The sequence below is a fragment of the Microcaecilia unicolor genome, chromosome 4 (assembly GCF_901765095.1).
Source record: "Microcaecilia unicolor chromosome 4, aMicUni1.1, whole genome shotgun sequence".
In the NCBI taxonomy this organism is placed as follows: Eukaryota; Metazoa; Chordata; class Amphibia; order Gymnophiona; family Siphonopidae; genus Microcaecilia; species Microcaecilia unicolor.
This window is the reverse complement of record NC_044034.1, coordinates 8980110-9002197: the sequence shown is the minus strand read 5'-3', so window position 1 is coordinate 9002197 and position 22088 is coordinate 8980110. Positions and strand designations below refer to the sequence as shown.

Below are 22088 nucleotides of genomic sequence, written 5' to 3'. Positions count from 1 at the left end.
TTAAAAATTGTACCAATTTGTGTCAGAAGTCATTATTCAGACCTGCTCTTTGCAGATTCTCAAATATTAAATCATTTCAGTACTTTTTAGCAGTTTAGGCTGTTTAAGGTATGTAAATTGACCCACCACTATTCCAGTGGATGGATCCCAAGCGGGGACACATATTAACTTACAGGAAATGCAAGTCCTTGCTCAGCCAGTCATAGATTTTTAAACCTAGCTGGTATTTTTACAGCCTGAGTCCTAAAATCTGGCCTTCCACCCTTCCGGTGGGCATCCAGTGAGGGCCTCTTGCTGTAGTATAATTATACATTCCCCACTTGTCACCCCCTCTGGAGAGGGGTGACACAAAGCTCGTCAAGCTCGTCATCATCCATTCCAGAAGGTGGCAAGCTATCAAACGAGAGGGGGAGTTTTGCTCTTATGCATTGCTAGCAGATATTATGCCAGACAGAAAACTTCATTCGTAGGTGGTATATTTTTGGGCATATGGAATTTCCTTTATATTACCCAAACCCTTGGGCTTAATCTTGATGTTACCCCTCTTGAGGCGTACTCAAACCTGTAGTGAGAAAGGTTTTATGATTGGAACAAAACCATGAGTTCATCTACAAAATCCCATGAAATATAGGTATGCGGGTAATAGCAATTTCAGGTGGATCATACTAATAAACACTTTCAGGTCTTGCTATGACTTCTATTGTATCTGTTGCATAGTACATGGGGAGATAATCTAGGCTGTTGTAGGTATTCAGAATCCTTAAACAGGTCGGGATTCCTGGACCTTACTAGTACTCATCATTGGCATCCAATCATGAGCACTAATAAGTGGATAGCAAGTATGAGGTTGCCTCATACAGCAAAAATGGTCAATCCTAGGAAAATTTATATTAACCAAGGTCATGCATGGATCTTGACATATGCATAATGACCTGGAAGTATGGGAAGCATTGTATATATCCGTTACCCCTCTTGGAGCTTAGTCAAACCTACAGAAAGACATGCAGCTCAAGTAAGCCTACACCAAAGTTAAACAATTGCATAACAGGTTGATACTAACAGGGTTTACATCTACATTATGATATCTTAGCCAGTATTAGGGTTTGATTTTACCCTTGTATCTGAGCAATATCAACTTCAATTTAAATTACATAAACAGAAATGACGGGGAAACTCGTGGAAAAACAATTAGAACAATTAAAGGAAATAATAGGAAAATAAAAATAAAACCTTTTCAATATCTAGACAGGATTGCTGCTAAACTGAAAATAAAACATAATATGAATCTATAATGTCCATAAACAGCAACAGTAGTTCTCAAATTAAGTATCAGTTCAAAAGTTTCTTTCATCGAACATGGTCGAGGCGGTGGAAGCGTTGAAGAATCTGGACGGAGTTCTGGAAGATCCAACAGGGCTGGGTTTTCAGGCTGGCTTGCTGAAGGAAGTTGCCGGTCTTGAGATGGTTAGGCTGGTAACATCTGGTTCTGCGGCTGAGTAAACACGTATATCTTTCACATGTGGTCCAGTAGTTTGCAAGGTGTAAAGATTATTGCCACAACCTTGGGGGATCTAACATCATTTGGACCTTAAAGACGTACTTATGGTGTACAAATTGGGATCTTTCCATGTCTTTATTCTACCATCAACTTAAAATTAAATAAAAAAAAATTGGAATTGGGATTTGGAATTGGGATTTGCATAATATATCCCCACTTCTGGCTTGCATAATGTGCGAGACAGATTGGTAATTTTAGAAAGACATGATCAAATAATAATGGTAAAGTATATGGAACAAAAGAGAAAAACAATTAAAATTTAGAGATGATGGTAAATGTTCAATTATTGATGTATGGAGGGCAATGCGTCGCCATTTATCGCCAATAGATATGGAATCTTCACCTACGATGACTACCATTCACCAAGGGTTGAGCCCTCAGCTGCAGGAGGCCAGCAGGACTTACGAGCTAGATGATTCAGAAGGAAGGGTAGAGGCCAAATTTTCTTGCAACTTCAGTAAGTGGAGAGCCTGTCTCTTTTGTTCATGGACCAATTGATGCATCTGTCGAAACTCACGTTCAATAATGTCTTGTTTCTGAAACCAGGTAAGGTTGGGGTCTGTGCATCTGTCTTTTAATTTAGCGATTCTTTGCTGTAACATAACCTTCAGATCGGATACATTATCGGGTAGCTGTTCTTTGCTAGCAGTCGTCTCCTCGGTGAGGGACGTCAACGGGATTCCTGTATCCATCTGGGGAAAGGCAAAACTTTAAACAGACCAGTAGTGCAATTTATGTGGTTAAGTTATTGAATGAAGTCATAATGCTAGGAGGCGGGTCGTGGGTATAAAATAGGGGCCAGGAAGGAGGGATGGTAAGAAACAAAGCATCGAGAATGAAAAAATTAAAAAAAATTAAAATATTTAAAAAAAAAAGCACCTTGAAGGGTGTAAGACAAAAATAGGCTTAAAAAAAAAATAAAACAAAATATGATACATCTGAATTGCAACAAGGCATATTCAAATGGCAATGCAAGAAAAAGGTTCCTCAAAAAAGACAAATGGAAGAAAAAACATTAAAAGTGCAGCTACTTGATTGACCTTCACATAGAGTTTAAGTAACCCTTTTCAATCAGTCAAAAAAGTAGGGAGAAGCATATCGCTTCAAGACAAATCCACTACGTGGCAAGAGTTAGTTGAAGCAAGGTGTTAGTTAAATACACAAAGCATAAATTCCAGGACCGCTGCACACAAATAAAAAGAGTAATAGTTGCCATATTGTGATAACCTGTTTTAAATAGAAAGGAATCAGAAAGTGGAGTGTATAATTTTCCCAATTTATGTCTGAAAGCTTCACCAATTCTCAGTCCAAGAATACTATAAAATCTATGATCAGCGCAAAATGCTCCCCCAAATGGCCAGTTCAAGGGAATATTTCTCGCATTCATTCCATATAACAGATAATGGTTATTAAATATTTCTTCTTTCTTAGACAAGGAAATAATGAAAAGCTTTCAGATGTCACACATATCATAGAGAGATTTCAAAAATGAAGGCTTTATATTCATAAAAAACTAAAGAAGTAAATGTCACATCAATTTAAACAGCTTAATAGTTAAAGCAGAAAACATTTTAACAATGAGCAATATACAGCTTTTATTTAAAAGGGATCTCGTATAAAGTAAAATGGCATAAATAAGTCAGTTCAGGTATATATATATAAATAGACATAAAATGAATATCCTCTGGGGATCGCTCACCCCTGCAGTTGATAAGGACTCCCCAGGGAAGGTATGCATAAAAACAACTAAATAACTTGCTGACTCAGTTAGGTCATTTGTATGGTACCATAAATATACACTTGAAATTAAACCTCGAAAAATATAAGATGAAGACATGTCACCTGTAATATAAACAGAAACATCACACCAATACATATACAGAGAAATGGTTTCTGGATACTACTAAGTAGCTGAGTAGTATGGGTAACTGAGAGCAACAAAATCAAATCGGGTTCGGGGTACCGTCTAGTCATTATGGGGTGGGCAATATTGATCCCTAGATCAGTGGTCACTGCGGACGGCGTTGATCCGGGTTCCACAAAGGGAATGACTGGCATTCTGGGGGATTTTGACGGACCTGCGGTTTTCTAAATCTATATGGCTGTGTCTGAAGACATTCAGCAGCATAATGACCGTATTGTTGGCAGCGATAACAGAGCACATCAGGATAGCGATCAGGGCTAGGCCAGGAACGATAGTCTCGTTGTCGCCTAGTATCTCCAAGAGGGCCCCTTGGGGGACCTCGCTGGGGTTGAGAGCGACGACCTCTTTCTTCAGGGTAATCAACTCTACGGTCTGGGCGGTAGGGCCGTGGGCCCTGATTTCGACCGTTATTGTCATAAGGCGGAGGGGCCGTAGGTGTTATTGCCTCTTGGCAAGGGGCTTGATCGCAATCAGACTTCGCTAGGGCTCTGTCATGCTGGTGTTGTGCAATAAGTATAAATTTATTAATAGCAGCTAAATGCTTCTCCCTAGATTTTCCTGTTTTGTTGGATTCATTATAGCAGACCAAGGCTTGGAGCTTACCCTGATCAAATGAGCCCTTTGTTGGCCATTCCAGTCCCGGGTCTCTGGCGGACCAAACGGTATGCCAGGTTTGACATAAACGGGAAAGGTCTTTTTTATCAGCGGGGAAAAAGTTGAGAACTCTTTCCAGGGGGCTAGTGGAGGACTGAGTGGACATAATGGAATTAAAAATAAGGGGAAAACAATCCACATAGGTGTGCAGTGTAAAATGGCAAAAGAAATCTCAAGTTGGATCCTAGTTCAAAGAATTATAATACGTGCCTCTATAAATATATATAAAAAAATGTGCAAAGGGAAATTATTTAAACGAAAACATGCATCATGCGTACAGAAAACACCTTTATACTCACGCGTCTTCAAGAGCGTCCCAGAAATGGAACCTAAAATATAAATTACTAATTGGCGGAAAGCTCAATGCTTTTGCCGCACATTAGAATCACAGACGAACAATAGTAGCAAAGATGAAAGGAATATGTAAGAAATTAGGTATGAGCAAGTGGTATGTCAGTATATAAATAAATAAATGCCTAGTATCTGCTTATTTATGTATCCTACGTAAAAATAAAAAACTGTTTCCCCAGGGTAGGCTTCCTACAACTAGGATTCTACTCTACCAGCTGCCAAGAGTCAGCTCCATTGGCCATGATTCGCTCCAATGGTGGAACCCTCAAAGGAGGGGAGACTACTACCCCTGAAAGTGCGCAGGAAACTGCGAAACTAGTTCCCTGAACTCGGAGAACAGATACCCCATGGATTTTCGCTGGTTAGGAAGATTCTGCTCTATTCTAATGAAGTTTCCGCTCAATTCGACTAACCTCCACCGGATATTTTAAATATACAGCTAAAATTTTAGACTGAAGATTCTGCTCAATTCAAACAACCAAAATTTAAGAATTTAGATACGCCCGAGTCACCTTGTATACAATCGCAACGAAAGTTATTAGACGTCTCTTTATTAATCCCGCGCTCATTTATACAGGTAACTCATAGGTGGGCAATAATGCCGAAACCGCAGGCCATTCCAAAAATGGAATGGAAGTCTGCCCCTAATAAATAAGATGCCGTTATCCATTGAAGGATCCCCTTCAATGCATGTAAGTCCCAGACATCGGTATCAAAGTTAATTGCATGACACTAGTACAATAAAGTAGAGAGAGGAAAAAAAAAAAATATTAAGAAATAAAGGAGAAAGAAGGGAAAAGGAAATAATAAATATGGCATGTTCCTAGAAAGAACCTCTGAAATCTAATCCAGAAGTAGCAAGAAAAAAATTATTTTAAGGGGAAAAAACATGTAAGCTCTTCGGGTGAGGCACCTGAACTTTACAGTGTATACTAAGGTTGCCACACAGCAAAATATGAAAAGAAAGCTTGAAGGTGGTAAAGCAGAACAGGAAGGAACAGTTTTGGTATACGTAGCTTAATGTTTTCTTGTATGGCTGATAAGATTAGTGTTATAAACATGTAAAGATTATAGATAAGCAGCGGACCAGCGCAGCCATCACGGAAGTAAAAGTTATGAAGATTTGAGCACAAATATTTTTACAAGAAAGAGTCTGTATCTAATATGCCTTGGAAACCACGCTAAACCCCTGTGTCATAGAACACAAGCACAATATGATATCATTTAAATAGAACAATAAAACAAAATATGCAACAGCCTTCCTAAAATATTGCCGGTTAAGCATTCAGCAAGAAATACATTATAGTGGACTATTAAGATATATATCTAGGAAGTGAGTAATACCATTTACCGTATAAGTCATGGGGGGGGCCACTAGGACAAAGAAGAAGAAAGCCGGTTTTTAAAGGGGAAAGTCAAATAATGTATGTTTGAAGGAAAGATACCCTTTTAACACTTTGTAAGCACATGGTGTAGCACAATAAGGTCTAGCAAGCTGTCAATTGCAGTACAAAAAGAAAGAAAAACCTGTCTCGGAGTTAAAATCATGGCTCAGAGACAGAATGAGAAAGCATTAGAATATCAGACGGTGTATTATTTAAGGGAAATGAAATAAAATAGAGGGCAACGCCCAAAAGTTCAGCAATTTTGGGGAGTGGGAGACAACCAGAGAATCAGATAATCTCCTCGGCGTTAAGGGAAGGACCCTTGCATAAGTCCACCAATTTCGAGGGGAAACCGGATTTGAAAGATATGAAAAAGATGGATTTAGGAGCAATACAGTTGACAGAGGATAGACAGTGAGAGGTTAAAAAGAATACCTGTGTAAATGACTGTTGTACCACTTCAGCATAGAACAAGGACTAAAACGAACGGAAAAGGGGGAGAGAAAAAAAAAATCACTTTCTTAGCTTTTAAAAGTGAACTGTAGAGCCTCCTCTGCCAAAGCAGTGCTGGACTGATAAGGCAGCTAAAGTGGGCAATCTTCCCAGATTCTCATGTCCTTGAGATAGTGAACTACAGCACTTGTTAGGGAAAACCTTTAAAAGCTACAGAAAGAAATGGCAGTTACGGAAGCCTGGATAAGGATATTAAAAAAATGTGAGAAAAAGGGGTTTAGAACTTACACCTCTTCGGGCAAGTTTAAATAGATTTACAAAGGCAGATTCGAAGCCCAAGAGGGAGTATATATTTACTAGTAATGTAATAAGCTTGGTTCTGGAAAGAGAATCAAAACTCACACCACATGGGACTGAGAAGGAAAAAGAAAAGTTTTCTAGGAAATCAAAAAATAAAAAAATGATTTCTGGTTTGCACAAGAAGCCAAAAAGGTGTATGTAAGGTATCAAGTTACCCCAATTGGTACCGTGCGGGCCACAGCCTTATAAATTTTACACGGACCACAGACATATAGTGTAGGAGTCGGTAGAGCATCAGAGAGGAGGGCAGGGAGGATTATTGTGGCAGAAAAAGGGGGACAAGAACAAAATGTTGTGGAGGAAGGGATTCAGATTGGACTTAAGGAAAGAAAAATGGCTATGGGGGTGGGGTGAGAGCACAGGACTGAACAGCTGTGAAAAAGAGCAATCAGTTGAACTACGCAGTAAATAATAAAGATTTTGACAGGTGGAAATGAGAAATAAGAAAAGCAGAGACGGCAGACAGAGTGCAAAGACACACACAAAGATGCAAAAGGAAAAAGAACGAAATAAGAGATACTACGCAGTTATTCATGCTGCACTATGAAAAAGAGCCGAGAAAAGTGTGGACAGGAAGGGGGGGTGTGGGCTGAGTGGTTAGAGAGAAAGCATAGTTCAGAAGACTGAAGGAACTGATTAGATAAGAGGAAAACAGCAGTTGGACGACGGTAAGCAGCTACAAAGCTGAACACCGTAATTACTGTTTCCAATAGGAAAAAAATGAGGAGGGACAGTCCCGAGACGTAAAAAGAATCTCGTGGATAACTGTCGCACACACAGAGTGAAGGCAATAGCAGATGTGAAAAGGTGGGGGCTGTCTGTCAGTTTTGAAGAGTGGTTATAAGAACAGAGAATTCAAAAGGATTTTAAGGGAGAGAGCAATTTGAAAGCGTGCTGTTCTCCTAGAGTAAAGGAAATTCCCCGATACGGGAACATCAAAGAAACTGTACAGAAAAGAAAAGAGCAGGAATAAGACCCAGGGGACTAATAGGAGAGATAGGTAGAAGAAGTTAGGATGAAGGAGAACAGAAAAAGGGATTAGGGAGGAAAGTAAGGTCGACAGAAGAAGAAAGAACAGAATACATAGTGAGAACAAGGGGACAGGGATTTGAAAAGGAGGGATTAAGACAGAACACAGGGTGGGATTGGAAACAGAAAATGCGCAATCTCTAAGGATTGTTAAGCGAGAATGCTAGCATAAAGACCAATCCAAAGATTTTGAACATTGAAATAAGCTTACAGCAAAACCCAAATCGCAGTCGCCTGGATTCGTTGTTATGCTTCATTCACACAACAAGCACACTCTTGCGCACATCACGCAAATCAAAGAGACGGACAGGAGAGAAGAAATGTAGGGAAGCAGGTGTGTTAGTTCAGCGCAGTGCATGAAGACAGCAAGAAGGTAAAAGAATATGAAAGATAGGGGTCAGAAAAAGTGTGCAAGTTTAGAGCTAAAGAAGGGAACCTGCAAAAAACAAAGGAAGAAGACAGAAAAGATAGAGGAGTAGGTAAAAGACAGGGGTAAGAACAAGAAAATTGGACAGAACAATAGTGCCCAATACCCCTGAAGTGGGCAGTGTCCGTGTGAGGCAGAAGGACAGAAAGTAGCGGCAGGGAGAGGCAGGTGAGTATGAGAGAAAGAGAGAGAAGGAAAATAAAGTAACAGAGAGAAACAGAGAACATTTGAACGCACAAAATTAAGTATCCCCTCTTGCGTTCAAAAGAAGATAAAGAAGGTTAGCGAGTACTGTCAGCGTTCGGGGCTCACCTTCCGGATTAAAAGACAGAAAAGATACCTCAAAGCCCACTCCAGCCCATCTAGATCTGTCTTTCTATAATTCGGACAGAGATCGTAGAAATTGGCCCTATTTTACCATATTTGGGACACAGACCATAGAAGTCTGCCTAGCACTGGCCTTCCTTCCCTACTACTGGAATTGCTGTCTAAGCATTGCTAAGTTTTCTTTTTATGTCATCCTTTTTCCATACAGTAATTTTTTTGTGTTTATCCCATCACCATGTTTGTCTCCACCATCTCTCCCAGAAGGTTGCTCCAGGCATCGCCTACCCTCTTTGTGAAAAAGGACTTCTTAACGTTACTCCTAAGTCAACCACCTTGTAACCTCAATTCATGTTGTCTAGTTCAACCATTTCCCTGTCTCTGGAAAAGATTTGTTTGCATATTAATACCTGTCAATTATTTAAATGTCTCCCTCCTTTCCTCTAAGGTAAACTTATTTAGTGCATCAGAAGTAGAGTAAACGAATTGAGGTTACAGGGTTTTCAACTTAGGAGTAACATCAGGAAGTACTTTTTCACAGTGAGGGTGGCGGAGACAGAAAAAATGGTAATAAACTAACTAAAAAGAAGTGAGTTAGGATCACAACGATATCAGATCAGTTATAAACACTCAAAATGTAAATAGTCTTTCAACACTGAGTCATAATGAAGTATGTTTCAGTGTCTTGTTCAAGACTCTTCCCTGATGGAGTCTATCAAAACAGTGGACACTGTCAGAAGTTCATTTGATGCATCTGCACCACTAAGATAAGTGTTGACACACAGACACACATGATATAGATAAAAATTCCTTTTTTGGTATATGGCAAGTATTCTGAGGCTTATTACTCCTTTTTATCTTGGAGCTATTACATTTTGAGAGGGTATAATTGATAGGAGTCAAAAATGGTGACTAGAATTCAAAAATGGAGGCTGCTTGTGGTAAGGGGTAAGAATAGGAAAGGAGGGAAACGTCTCTTCTGCTCACTTAGAAACAATATGGGGACAACAGTGGTACTGGGATGGGCACAGTGCACATGGGGAGAGAGGCAGAGGGAGTTGCTGGGCAGGGGATGGAGGAAATTGTGAAAGGGGGATAAGCTTCTGGGTATGGTGAGAGAGGAAGGCTGGGAAAAGAGTGGGTGGTGAGAGGAGGAAGGCTGTACCAGAGCCACCACTGATAAGAGAGTAATGGAGACACTGGAACTCTGGAATATGGGTTTAGGTGGGAGAAGGTACAAGTCTCGATTAATCTAGGGTGCTCAGTACACTTGTACTGGCCCTGGTGATTCCTTGTTCATTGAAGGACCTGAATCTAGAGCTCTGGGCAACAAAATCACTCTAGTGTTACTGAGAATTATCTCTCCGTGTTTAATCCAGAGTGAGACAGAGAGGAAAAGACAAATAGTTGAGTCCGAGTTTGAAGAGTTGCACCAGTTTCTGAATAAGGAGAAGCAGATCCTTCTTTCGAGACTGGAGGAGGACGAGAAGAAGATTCTCCAGAGAATCACGGAACATGTGACCCAGCTAGAAGAGCAAAGTTCCTCCCTCATGCAGCTGATCACCGAGATAGAGGAGAAGAGTCAGCAGCCGGCCAACGAGTTACTGAAGGTGAGATTAGCAAATATATTTCTAAGGAAGATACAGATCTGCCAGGAGGAATCAGGGAATTCAAGTTGCAGATCAAAATATCTTAAAATAATGAGGGCTGATTTTTCAAAGCTGCACTTACCACATCAGAGTGTCACGATTGTGGCCGTGACCCCTCTTTGACTCACCTTATTTCCAGATGGTCAGCTTCTGAGCTGACTCCTGTCTGTTCTTTCCCACTTGCTGTGTGTTCCAAGCCTCACTTTGTTGTTCAGCCAATCAAAACCTTAACCCCTACATATATGCCGATGACGTTACGATCTGTATCCCGTTCAAAAGTGACTTAAACGAAATAACCAACGAGATTAACCAGAGCTTCCAGATCATGCACTCTTGGGTGGACTCATTCCGGTTAAAACTTAACGCAGGAAAAACTCAATGTCTAGTTCTCACTTCCCAATACAACACAAACAACTACCCCACTATAACCACACCCTACTGCACACTTCCAATCTCAGAAAATCTGAAAATTCTTGGAGTCACTATTGATCGAAACCTCACTCTCGATACCCAAGTGAAGAATACAACGAAAAAAATGTTCCAATCGATGTGGAAACTCAAAAGAATAAACCTTTTTTCCCAAGAAACATCTTCCGCACCCTAGTACAGTCATTAGTAATAAGCCACTTGGACTACTGTAATGCTCTGTACGCAGGCTGTAAAGAACAGACCATCAAAAAACTCCAAACAGCCCAGAACACCGCAGCCAGACTCATTTTTGGAAAACCTAAATATGAAAGTGCGAAGCCCCTAAGAGAGAAACTGCACTGGCTCCTGCTTAAGGAACGAATTGAGTTCAAGATCTGCACGACCGTACACAAAATCATTCACGCAGATGCCCCACTATATATGTTAAACCTAGTGGACTTACCGCCCAGAAACGCCAAAAGATCGGCACGCAAATTCCTCAATCTGAACTTCCTCAGCTGTAAAGGAATGAAATACAAACAAGCTTATGCTACTACCTTTGCGTACAACAGCACACAGTCTTGGAACGCACTACCCATGGCCCTGAAAACCATGAACAATCTAACCAGCTTTCGCAAAGCTCTGAAAACACATCTCTTCAACAAAGCCTACAAAAGTCACCCTCAATGAAACAAATCATTCCTTAAACCACCCAAGTACACCAAAAAACACCTCTCACACGACCTTACTTAACACCTTTCCATCTAATTCCTCTTATACCTCAGCTTATCATCGACTGTATTTAAATCATGTAACGACTTTATCATAACAATACTCTGCAAGCCACATTGAGCCTGCAAAAAGTTGGGAAAATGTGGGGTACAAATACAATAAATAAATAAATAATAATTTCCTGCCTCTGTCCTGTAGTGTTTTCCACTTCCTGTGTGTTTCAAGCCTCACTTTGGTGTTCAGTGTATTTCCTGCCTCTGTCTTGTAGTTGTGACATCATTAGTGAGGGCCTTTATAAGGAAGTGGTGGACTTTCATTCAGGGCCTTTGCAATTCCAAAGGTCTCCAGGTTAGTTTGTGTGCAGTGTAGCACTTCTGCCTTGTTCATAGTCTGTGTGCCCGTGGGCACTTCTGTCTTGATTTCTTGTTGCTTTGTTTATTGTCTGTGTGCCTGTAGGGCACTTCTGTATTGATTTCTTGTTGCCTTGTTCATAGTCTGTATGCCTGTGGGCACTTCTGTCTTGATTTCTTGTTGCTTTATTCATAGCCTGTGTGCCCATGGGCACTTCTGTTTTGATTCCTTGTTTAGGGTGCCTGTGTGCACTTCTGCTTCTGTTCTTCTCGGTTTGTTTGTGTGCTAGGTTCAGCCTTCAGCCATAGTCTGTTGTTTGTCTGTGTGGGTCAGCTTTGTATCCTGCTTGTGTCTGCCCTGTTTGTCTTCAGCTCCAGTTCCCTTCCTGCTTGTGTCTGCCCTGTTTGTCTTCAGCTCCAGTTCCCGTCCTTCTGTCTGCCCTGTTTGCTTTTAGCTTCCATTGCAGCCTAGACTTTTCGAGAATCCTGAATCCTGTTCCAGTATCCTGTTCCAGTCAAGCTTGTTCGAGTATCCTGAGTATCCTGTTTGTTTGAGAATCCTGAATCCTGTTCCAATCAAGCTTGTTTAAGAATCCTGTTCCTGCCAAGTTTGTTCCAGAATCCGGTTCCAGTCCAGCCAAGCCCAGTCTGTTCCAGACTCTGGTTCCAGTTCGGACAAGCCAAGGCCTTTCCAGCATCTGGTTCCAACCAATCCAAGCTTGTCAGTCCAGTCCTAGTTGAGGGGTTTTGCCTCCTGCTGCCGCTCGTCTACAGTAGGCCAAAGGCTTACGTTGTTCCAGAGTCCATGACTGTTTGTTTAAAGCCTGGGACCGTGACAGATGACACAGAGCTTTTAAAATAAATTAATGGGGCTTAAATGGCGAAATCATCCTGCTCTAAAGAAGGTGTAAATTGCTGTGTTTGTTCTACACAGAAGTCATGTGTTTTTAATGATCTATATTTGGCTCACTGAGTGAAAAGGTACCAAACGTGGGGTTACAAATGTCCTGCAAACCCCCCAAAACAAGTCTACTGTAAAATGTGGAGAACAAGGCTGGCTGCGAAATTGGCAATTTTAATAGATACGTTATACTCTTTTAAGTTCAACAAGTGCTCGGGAGTCAACAGTTCATGCAAACTCAACTGTTTATTCTTCAACTCTGCAAAACAGGAACTTCCAACTGTGTGAACTTTTCAACTTTGAATGGAAGTCTTCTAAAACCACAATCCTTCTGGTATTCCTCAAGGGAACTCCTGTATCTCCTCTCCAGGATTTATTTACAGATACTCTTCAGCAGGACTATATACACTTTTTACAATGCTTCTGTCCATGCCTATCCCTGAGAATAAGATTCCCAAAGACTGTGCTCCTCTCAGTTGTATAGGTCTAGACCCTATGTGGCCTGACCTCCCTGCTGGATGACCCTTTGCGTTGGCACCACCCTGATCCTTGAATGGTCAATCTCTGGCTTTCATCCCATGTTCCTGGGCTGGGTCTCTCCACTGCCCACCCATAGCTCTCCTCCTTCACAGTTACTTCCTTGGTGAGCCACAACTCTCCTTTACACCTAGTGGTCTACTTCTCTCAGCTGAGATTCCTCTTTGCTCCTCCAGGTCAGTGGTAGGAGACCATCAGGCAACCAAAGAACCCCTCCCCCCCAAAGGGCAAACACTATCTCCTTGTAATCTTCCAACCCCCCCCCCCCCCCCCCCCCCCCCCCCATCATTCTTAAGTACAAGGGCACTCTCTCTCCGCATTTTATTTCAAAACTATTTTCCTTGGGCTGGGCTTCCTTCCACCCAGAGACCTCCCAGTCACTCCCTCCAGTGACTCTCTACAGGGACTTACTCTCCTAGTAATCTCAAACTAATGGGATTACACTCTCCCCCCAGCCACCAATCCCTTGCCTTTAAGGGGTTTCTTTAGGTTTTGTTCTCCCTTTACCTGGAGTAACACAAACCCCACATAACATCATTCAGTTTTATTCAACACATAACTTCATTTCAACATCGTCAATCCTCATAATGAACATACTATGTGCTCATATTACTAAGTTTCTCTTTCAAATATAAACAGGAAACCCAGACAACCACAGGGTGGCAACCTGTTCAAACTGGATTCTGGTTACCATTTTACTCTTTTCTTGTTTTTTTCCCCAGACATCATGGGTCAGAACATTCTGGGTCAATCAAGAGTGGTAACCTGCTCAGTCATACTCTGTCCACCAGAGTCCAAAATGATACCCTCATAACACCTCTTAAATATTATACCATCCAATTGAGAACAGTTTACTTGATAATAATAAACTTTTATTTTTATTCAACCATTTTTTCATCAACATTTTTCCCGTTTCTGCCATTTCCAACCTTTATTTAACAATGTATCATAATTGGGCAACATAATATATTCATATACTTCCATTTTTCCAATGCTTATCCCCAACAGTATAACTTTGACCCACTTAATACCTTGGACCTGGGTCCACTCCATCATTTAACATCCAATAATATAACATTTTTACAACCACATGAAACAACTTTCGTATAACCAGGGTCTATTGCCCAACTATTTATTTTACTTGGCTTTTCATATTTGTTTATTGGACAACTCGGCATTAGTTTCTTCAGTGGTTCTCCCACATTTTCCTATGTGCCAAGAAATTCTAGGTGACATGTGAGGGACTGTATGTAGTGTGTGGGAGGGGGCAGCAATTGCAGCGATGGGGGGGCTGTGATGTGCATGAGGGAGGTGGTGGGAGCAGTGGCTGGGGGTGCCCTGAAGACCCTTACTGCCCGGGGGTCCCGACCACTGTCAGTCTGCCCTTCTATTAATTCCAGGGGATTACATAAATAACAGAGATAAAGGCTATAAAAGTTTGGAGGGGTAAATTGGGCAACTTTCATTTTCGAAAGTTTTGTATACTGTAGGGTCAGTAGAGAGGGACTATGCAACTTTTTCACAATGTTGATGTTTTTCATGTTCTACAGCCTAAAAACTGTGGGTAAACATTTCTCATTTTTTAAAGATGTAGTTAGTCCATTCCTGAGGCTGAAATTGTGCAGGATTATCCCTCTGGTAGAAATGTATTTATTTATTTATTTGTTACCTATATGCAGGCTGAATGTGGCTTACATAGCCGTTTGCCAAGTCGGTAAAGAACAAATACAAAGTGGTATTAAGAATAGCAGAGTTGTGAGTAGAGTATGCTAATGTATAATGTGTTCTCATAAACTGTGAAATCTAACTAGAAATATTCTCTTTCTCATTTCCCTCTAGGATGTGAAGGACGCCCTGAGCAGGTAGAAGTTAGTTTTCTGCTCTTTTCTATGTGGCTGGATGGATTTTGAGTGAGGAAGAAGGGAATTAATCGATTGGTGAGAATTGAGATTGAGAATGGGAGAGAGGGAGGTGGGATTGTGTGAGGAGAGGGAGAGTTAAGGTGTGGAGGGAGGAAGCACTGAGAAATGAAGGGGAAGAGATGGAGGAGAGGGGAGGAGAATTACAGACCTAACCTCCCTTCCCCCTGACTCTCTCTTTTTCATCTCTGTACTGCCAGAACTTCTCTCCCACCAACCTCCCGGATATCTCCTCTCTTCCTGTCCTCACCTATTTGGCTCTCCCAGAATCCTCTCTTCATTCCCCACCAATGAATCTTCTTTCCACCTCTACCCTGTCAGTTTTGCTGCCCCTCAACCCTAGTGCAGAAGGAGGTGCTGGTGAAAGTCTCTGCTCTGTCCGTAACAGAGTAAAATGTCCAAATGCCACTTTGTGCCATTTTTTGAATGTAGTGCCGATGAACTGCATAGCAAAATCTTTAAAAATGGGTTTCAAAAATAGTGATTTGGGCATTTTGAATGTTTTCCTGTTTCAAAAATGAGTCCCATAACCACAGAGAACTGATTGCTCATGGTATATCTTATTCCTTCCACTGTTCACATCTCTATCCCCTGGGCGTGAACTTCTCCCAGAATAATCACCGTCACTCTCTAACCCATAGGTGTCAGAAAATGACGTTTCCGGTACCAGAGGCTGTTTCTACTGATCTGAAACTGGGTTTCCAATTGAGCTTCCCTCAGCAGCTGAAGAAATGGATTACAAAATTTGGAGGTGAGGAATTGATCACTTTTTAATTTGCTTTGTCATAAGAACATAAGAGTAGCCATACCAGGTCAGACCAATGGTCCATCCATCCCAGTTTCCTGTTTTCTAAACAGTGGCCAATCTAGGTCACAAGTACCTGGCAGAAACCCAAATCGTGGCAACACTTCATACTACAAATCCCAGGTTAAGCAGTTGCTTCCCATGTCTGTCTCAATAGCTGACTATGGACTTTTCTTCCAGGAATTTGTCCAAACCTTTTTTAAAGCCAGATACACTAACTGCTGTTACCACCTTCTCCGGCAATGAGTTCCAGAGCTTAAGTATTCGTTGAGGGAAAAATTATTTCCTCCTATTTGTTTTAAAAGTATTTCCATGTAACTTCCTTGAGTGTCCCCTAGTCTTTGTACTTTTGGAAGCAGCAGAGCCATAATATAAAAAATAATACAAAACATGAAAGACACTAAGGCGGCTGGACAAAAAAAGCGTCAAATATCTAAAATGACCTGTTGCCAACAAACCATCAAACCAAACAAATATAGTGTAGACGCGTGTTGTGCAAAATGAAAATTGTCATGCGTCCATTTTGGGTCTGAGACCTTACCGCCAGCCATTGACCTAGTGCTAAAGTCTCATGCGGTAACCGGGTAGTAATGACCTACATGTGTCAAATGCCACTTGGCAAGCGTCCAATGCGCGCGTTCAAAAATAAAAATTATTTTTACGACGCGCACCAAAAATGAAATTAGCAGTAAGACATGAATATGCTCATTGTATATAACAACTTCAAGAAAACAACAAGCTGGTGTCTTGTCCCACCAATTTCAGCACCAAGTACAAATGATGAATAAGTATAAACAGTGTGTATAAATAAATAGAATACACCAGCTGAGCGGCACAGCCAATGGTTTATAATGCAAAAAGAGGAATTACAAAATAAATGGAATTTAAAAACAATCAAAAATTACACCAATTGCTGAAGTGAGAGTCCCACTTTTACCAGCTACTGACACACTCACAAAAGAAAACTCTCCCTCCAACACTTAAACTACAAAGGAACATCTGGGAACAAATGGGAAAAGAGCAGCACCCGTCACATAGTAAATAATGCATAAGGCTGAAGTCACATAATGAACAAAATATTGCATATAAAAAATAGGAAAAAACTAGCGTATTTTCCAGTCAATATCACACTAATTATGCAGTCTTTTTCTCATTATTATGGTTGCTTAAAGTGGGGGGAGTGAAAAAGGGAATGGTTTGGTGTGGGAACATGGTTGTTGTTTATATGACTGGATTCATATGTTTTTGTGGATTTTGCATTACAATTAATACAACATGATTTATGTTTAAATTTATTTATTGATTTTCACAGAAAGTTCCATATCATATTCAGAAATAGGCTCTAAACAGTTTTCATGTCTAGCATAAACAAGATATTTATAGCTTCAACTATCTCTTAATTTTGCTAACATAAACTTCTAATCTGCCATAACCTACAACCTATTTCCAATGTCCCTTTTTATTCTCCTGTGAAATCTTTCCTATTGGTGCCTAGTTTCCTATCTCCACCCCCTCCCCCCCTTCCCTCCCACTTCCACCCTCCCTTATGTTCTTGTGTTCTTAGCAGATCAATTTGTACTGGGTTGTCCAAGCAGTTCTGTTACAAATTCAGGATCCGGCCTCTTCCCCCTAAGGGAATAGTTTGCCAGAAGGCAGTCCAAATCCGATAAAAGTCCTTTTCTGTAAATCTTCGTTCACTTTTATAGTCTGTCAATTGCTTTTCAAACTTCATGTAGTCTATCATCAAACTACGCCATTGCTGCAAGGTTGGAGTTTTATTTGTAATCCACTCAGTAAGTATAACTTTTTTTGCAATCATTATGGCTCTATGAGTAAATCCCTTGAACCCTGTCGGAATCGGGCGCACCAGCATGGGCTTTCCAAATAACATCTGTGGTCCCTTCTTACAAGTAGCACCCCACATCTGTGAAATCGACTGGGTAAGTATTGTCCAAAATTTTTGGATGTTGGGGCATGACCAAAACATATGTCCAAGTGTCGCCCCCTGCGTCCCACACTTAGGGCAAGCACCATCCGGGGATATTCCCATATGAAAGGCTCTCCTTGGAGGGATATATGCCCTCATTGCAAATTTGTATTCCATTTCGCTGTATTGAACCATCTTGGAGGCTTTTTGGATCTTGTTGATATACTCCTGTATTATAATTGGTAGCAAGATTGTGTCTAAGTCCATGTTCCACTGCCTAGTCAGCAACTGGTAGTCCGGTTCTTCTGTCCTGTCTTTTAGATGCCGATGATTCATGGACAATGACACTCTACCCTGGGACTGCAGGGAGTATGCCGATGCAAGTTCCTCCTGCACATCCTCTGTGAGGCATTCCCAAGGCAAACTTTTTACATAGTGAGTCAACTGCCAGTAATGGAAACGATCCCGTAGTTTGAGGGTAAATTGTGTCTGCAGTTCTTCAAAGGATCTCATTTGCCCCTCTTCTGTTACCACTTGATGATACAACATGATTTAAACATTAAAAAATGCTGACTGCTGTGGGCTGAATATGGGCTGGATGATGTCACGTTCTTACTTTATAACAGCTGTACCATCAGTTCTGCCCAAAGCAACAATGACCTTGTGTTGTCTATTGTCACTCCTGTTTGAGTATCACCTGAAGAAGGAATGGGTGATAAGGCAAAGCTTGTTTTATTTTGCTGCATTGCATCCTGGAAGTCATGTGTTTACTATTTCATAAACTTATTCCTGGAATAAGCAGCAGAAAATGTGTTTTACTCTTTTGGGATCTTCCCAGGTACTTGTGACCTGGATTCACCACTGTTGGAAACAGGATACTGGGCTTGATGGACCTTCAGTCTTTCCCTGGATGGCAGTTCTTATGTATGAATGTAATTATAAGATCATTGAAGGACATTTTGATAATTCAAAATCTCTAACATTTCTCTCTCTCTTTATTGTTTTTTTTTACAAAATAAAATCACATCCTGCTGGATTTGGTAAGTTTTAGTCAGTTAGAAACATATATATTTTAGGGGTGGGCAATTAACACATTAATAACGCTATTAATGCATTAATATTTTAATGAATAACATGTTTTGTGATGCTGCCTGTTTTTTTTAATGCTGACCCACCCCTCCCCCACGCTTACCTCTACAGCAGGGCTCAGGATTTTTTCTCCTTCCTCGGAGCTGCCCCAAACTCCCTTCTCTCCCGCTGCATGGTCCAGAAAGTTGGGGAAGGTCTCTTGAGACTTGAAACCACAAGACTTCCTCAACTTCCTGCATTGCGTGACTCAAGTATCTGCTGAGCGCGATCGCTGTGCAGGGGAGACAAGGAGTTTGAGGCAACGCTGAGCACGAGCCCTACTGTACAAGTAAATGCGGGTTGTGGTGAAAACTGTTTGAAACCTTATTCTTTAATGGCCAAAATGCTGTGATTAAGAGCACTTAATTGCACGATTAAAATTTGTAATCACTGTCCACCCCTAATGTATTTTTTATATCATTGTACTTATTTCTCTTCTCTGAGATCTGATCATTGTTCATCTTTTTTTTTTAATGCAGATTGGTGGATAGAATTTGGCAGCTATACAGGTAACTGAATCTGATATATAACTAATTATACCAAACCATCAAATCCACTAATGTGTCCTTTGACTGTGATTTTGCTATACCGACACCTACAGCCAGTGTTAGGGATCATTTTCACCCCTGTGATAGAGAAGACAATGTGTGTTTCCCCTGATCAGGGTCAGGGAGTGATCCCTCTGGTTCAGACCTGGCAAGTTTTCCACATTCATTGGGAGACTCCCGTTTTCTCAGGTCACCTCCGAAACTTCCATAAGGGAGTGAATGACTCCCACTCAGCAGTCTGTGACAGTCCAAGGACTTTTCAATTTTGATGAGACTGGCTTGTTTTACAGACAGGCTGGCAAATGGAGATATATAACGAAAATGGCAGCCAAAGCCCCTAGTTTTAAGGCATTTAAAGATCTTCGAACAATCCATTATTGATCCACTAGTGCATTCGTATTTAATTGGCATGCGCCTTCCTAAAAGCATTACCTCTAACCCGATCATCAACACTACCCATAAGTTATTGTTGCTCTTAGACAAGTCTTTGCGTATTCCTTGGTCTGTTACGTCTTATATGTCCATATGGAATAATCCCAACTTTAGAATTCATAAAAAAACAAGCCTCTGGGCCCTGAAAGATCTGATTCATCTAAATCAGTCATGGAAATCTTTCTCAGATCTGAAAGTTGAATTTTCGCTGCCGGACGCTCAGTTTTATCATTGGCTGCAGATTAGTTCCATTTTAACGAAAAGTAAGTTACACATTCAGCTATTATCTCAAATCCCTGAGCTTATTCATTTCAATTTGAGGCTCCAGCATTCGGGTCATACTGCTTCTTACATATATAAGCATCTCTTAAATACGTCCCCTGCTAAGTGTACAGGTTAACGACATACAACAGCCTATTGTAGATAAACTATGGGAACAGTTATGGAACTCTAACTCTTCTTCAACGATCCAGTCTTTATATTTCTTCATGCATAGAACTTTGTGGGTGCTGCATAGGTTGCTGAGAATGGACTGTACATTCAAATTTAAAGCAAACAACAGACTGGTCTCAGCCTTCATCTTCTGGAAAATTCTGAAACTTTGAAACACCTGGTGCCGTGGGCTGTGTCTCTCCTGGAATGGGATAACAACACTGGACCTAGGGTGAGGGAGATGGAGATATCATTAGGGTTTCCATAGGGCTCCAGAAAAAGGAGGACAGATTGAGCCAGTTGGAAGAAGTTATTTTATTACTCAGATTTTTGTTTTCAAAACACTCAGGGGTTGATAGTCAAAGCAATTTAACCGGCTGAAAATGGCTCCTGGCCAGGTAAATCATTTGTTTGTGCTAAGCACTAATTTTCAGAAGTATCCGCCTGAGGTGGAGAACTCAAATGCCCCACGGAGAATCAGTGGAAGGTTGACCATGGATACCAAAGACTCCCACTCTTTGTCTAATCACTAATTTTCAGCAGTGCTAGGGTGTCCCTAAAACCGGCCCCTCCAAATGACACACTAATTACAATTTATAACAAATTACTACTCTGCCCATCTCCGTTATTATACATCCTCTGTGTACATCCGTATGCTGCACAAGATGGCATATTTGAAAATGTAAGTGAGATCAAATGAAAATGGCAACAACAATAAAGAACGACAAGGAGGAAGCATCAGCTCATTGTTTGCTTTGTTTTGAGAGTATGGGGATGACGGCTGAGTGGGGGAGGGGAAACAGAGATTAACCTCATTGGCTTTGATGTTTTGATGTCATCCCATGTCTTGAGTCAAATCTATGAGGCAGGAGGGTGACAATATCCAATATTAGAGTTCCTGTCATAGAAAAAGTGATTGACTGAAGAACCAGCAAATGAGAGTTAGAGGTAGGTGCAGGAGCAGCCAATGAGGGTTAGAGCTCTGTGTGTGAGGAGCCAATGAGGGTTAGTGGTGGGTGTGTGATAAGCTAATGAGAAATGTCTGCTCATGTTTATTAATGTGTCTCCTCTCTCTGCAGTAAATGTGACTCTGGATCCTGAAACTGCTCATCCTAATCTTGTCCTGTCTCAAGATCGGAAAACTGTCGTATGGGGAGTCACAAAACAGAATGTACCGAACACTGCTGAGAGATTTGATACTTATCCCTATGTGCTGGGGAGTGAGGGCTTCACCTCAGGGAGACGTTACTGGGAGGTGGAGGTGGGGGATGTGAGTTACTGGACATTGGGAGTGTGTAAAGACTCTGTGAGGAGGAAGGGGAGGATCACACTGTCACCTGGGGAAGGATTCTGGACAGTGGAGCTGTGGAATAAACAGAGATGCTGGGCCCTCACCTCCCCTGAGACCGAGCTCCCCCTAAGTGTGATCCCCCGGGCAGTGGGGATTCTGCTGGACTATGAGGCAGGAAAGGTCTCGTTTTATGATGCAGGTGATAAATCTCATCTCTTCACCTTCACCGATACCTTCACAGGGAAACTCCGACCTTTCTTCTGGACTAATTCTGAATTTCCTTTAAGAATCCGCCAGGTACCAGCCTGGAATTAAACAGCAGGACTCAGGATTAACATTCCCAGACTCTCTCTCTCTGCTTGACAATTTGTAGTTATGTTATCAAACTCTTATGTACAAATAAATCTGGGAAGCTCTGCTTCTTTCCTGATATATTTCCTTAATCTGAAGTCTGTGGCAGGAGTGTGAGAGGTGGAAGATTTTACAGATTTGTGTTAAACACGTTCAAACCAATCACTGCTACAGAAATATTATAGTTTGAAGATGGAAGCAAGTTTGAAACAT

The 22088-nt window shown here is 41.2% G+C and overlaps 1 protein-coding gene across 4 annotated transcripts in view; it reads left to right on the top strand.

Moving 5' to 3' along the window:
* The window catches only part of LOC115468278 (E3 ubiquitin-protein ligase TRIM39-like), a 36769-nt gene extending 14828 nt beyond the window's left edge, over nt 1-21941 (top strand). Inside the window, exons 3-8 of one of the 4 annotated variants that reach the window (XM_030199871.1) lie at nt 9845-10075; nt 14882-14904; nt 15603-15712; nt 18400-18405; nt 19301-19330; nt 21313-21941. In XM_030199871.1, coding sequence (XP_030055731.1) covers nt 9845-10075; nt 14882-14904; nt 15603-15712; nt 18400-18405; nt 19301-19330; nt 21313-21839 — 927 coding nt within the window. In that variant the 3' untranslated portion in view covers nt 21840-21941. The remainder of the gene's footprint in view (nt 1-9844; nt 10076-14881; nt 14905-15602; nt 15713-18399; nt 18406-19300; nt 19331-21312) is intronic. The other 3 variants (XM_030199870.1, XM_030199869.1, XM_030199868.1) reach the window with 3 other exon arrangements.
* Nucleotides 21942-22088: the final 147 nt, after the last annotated feature.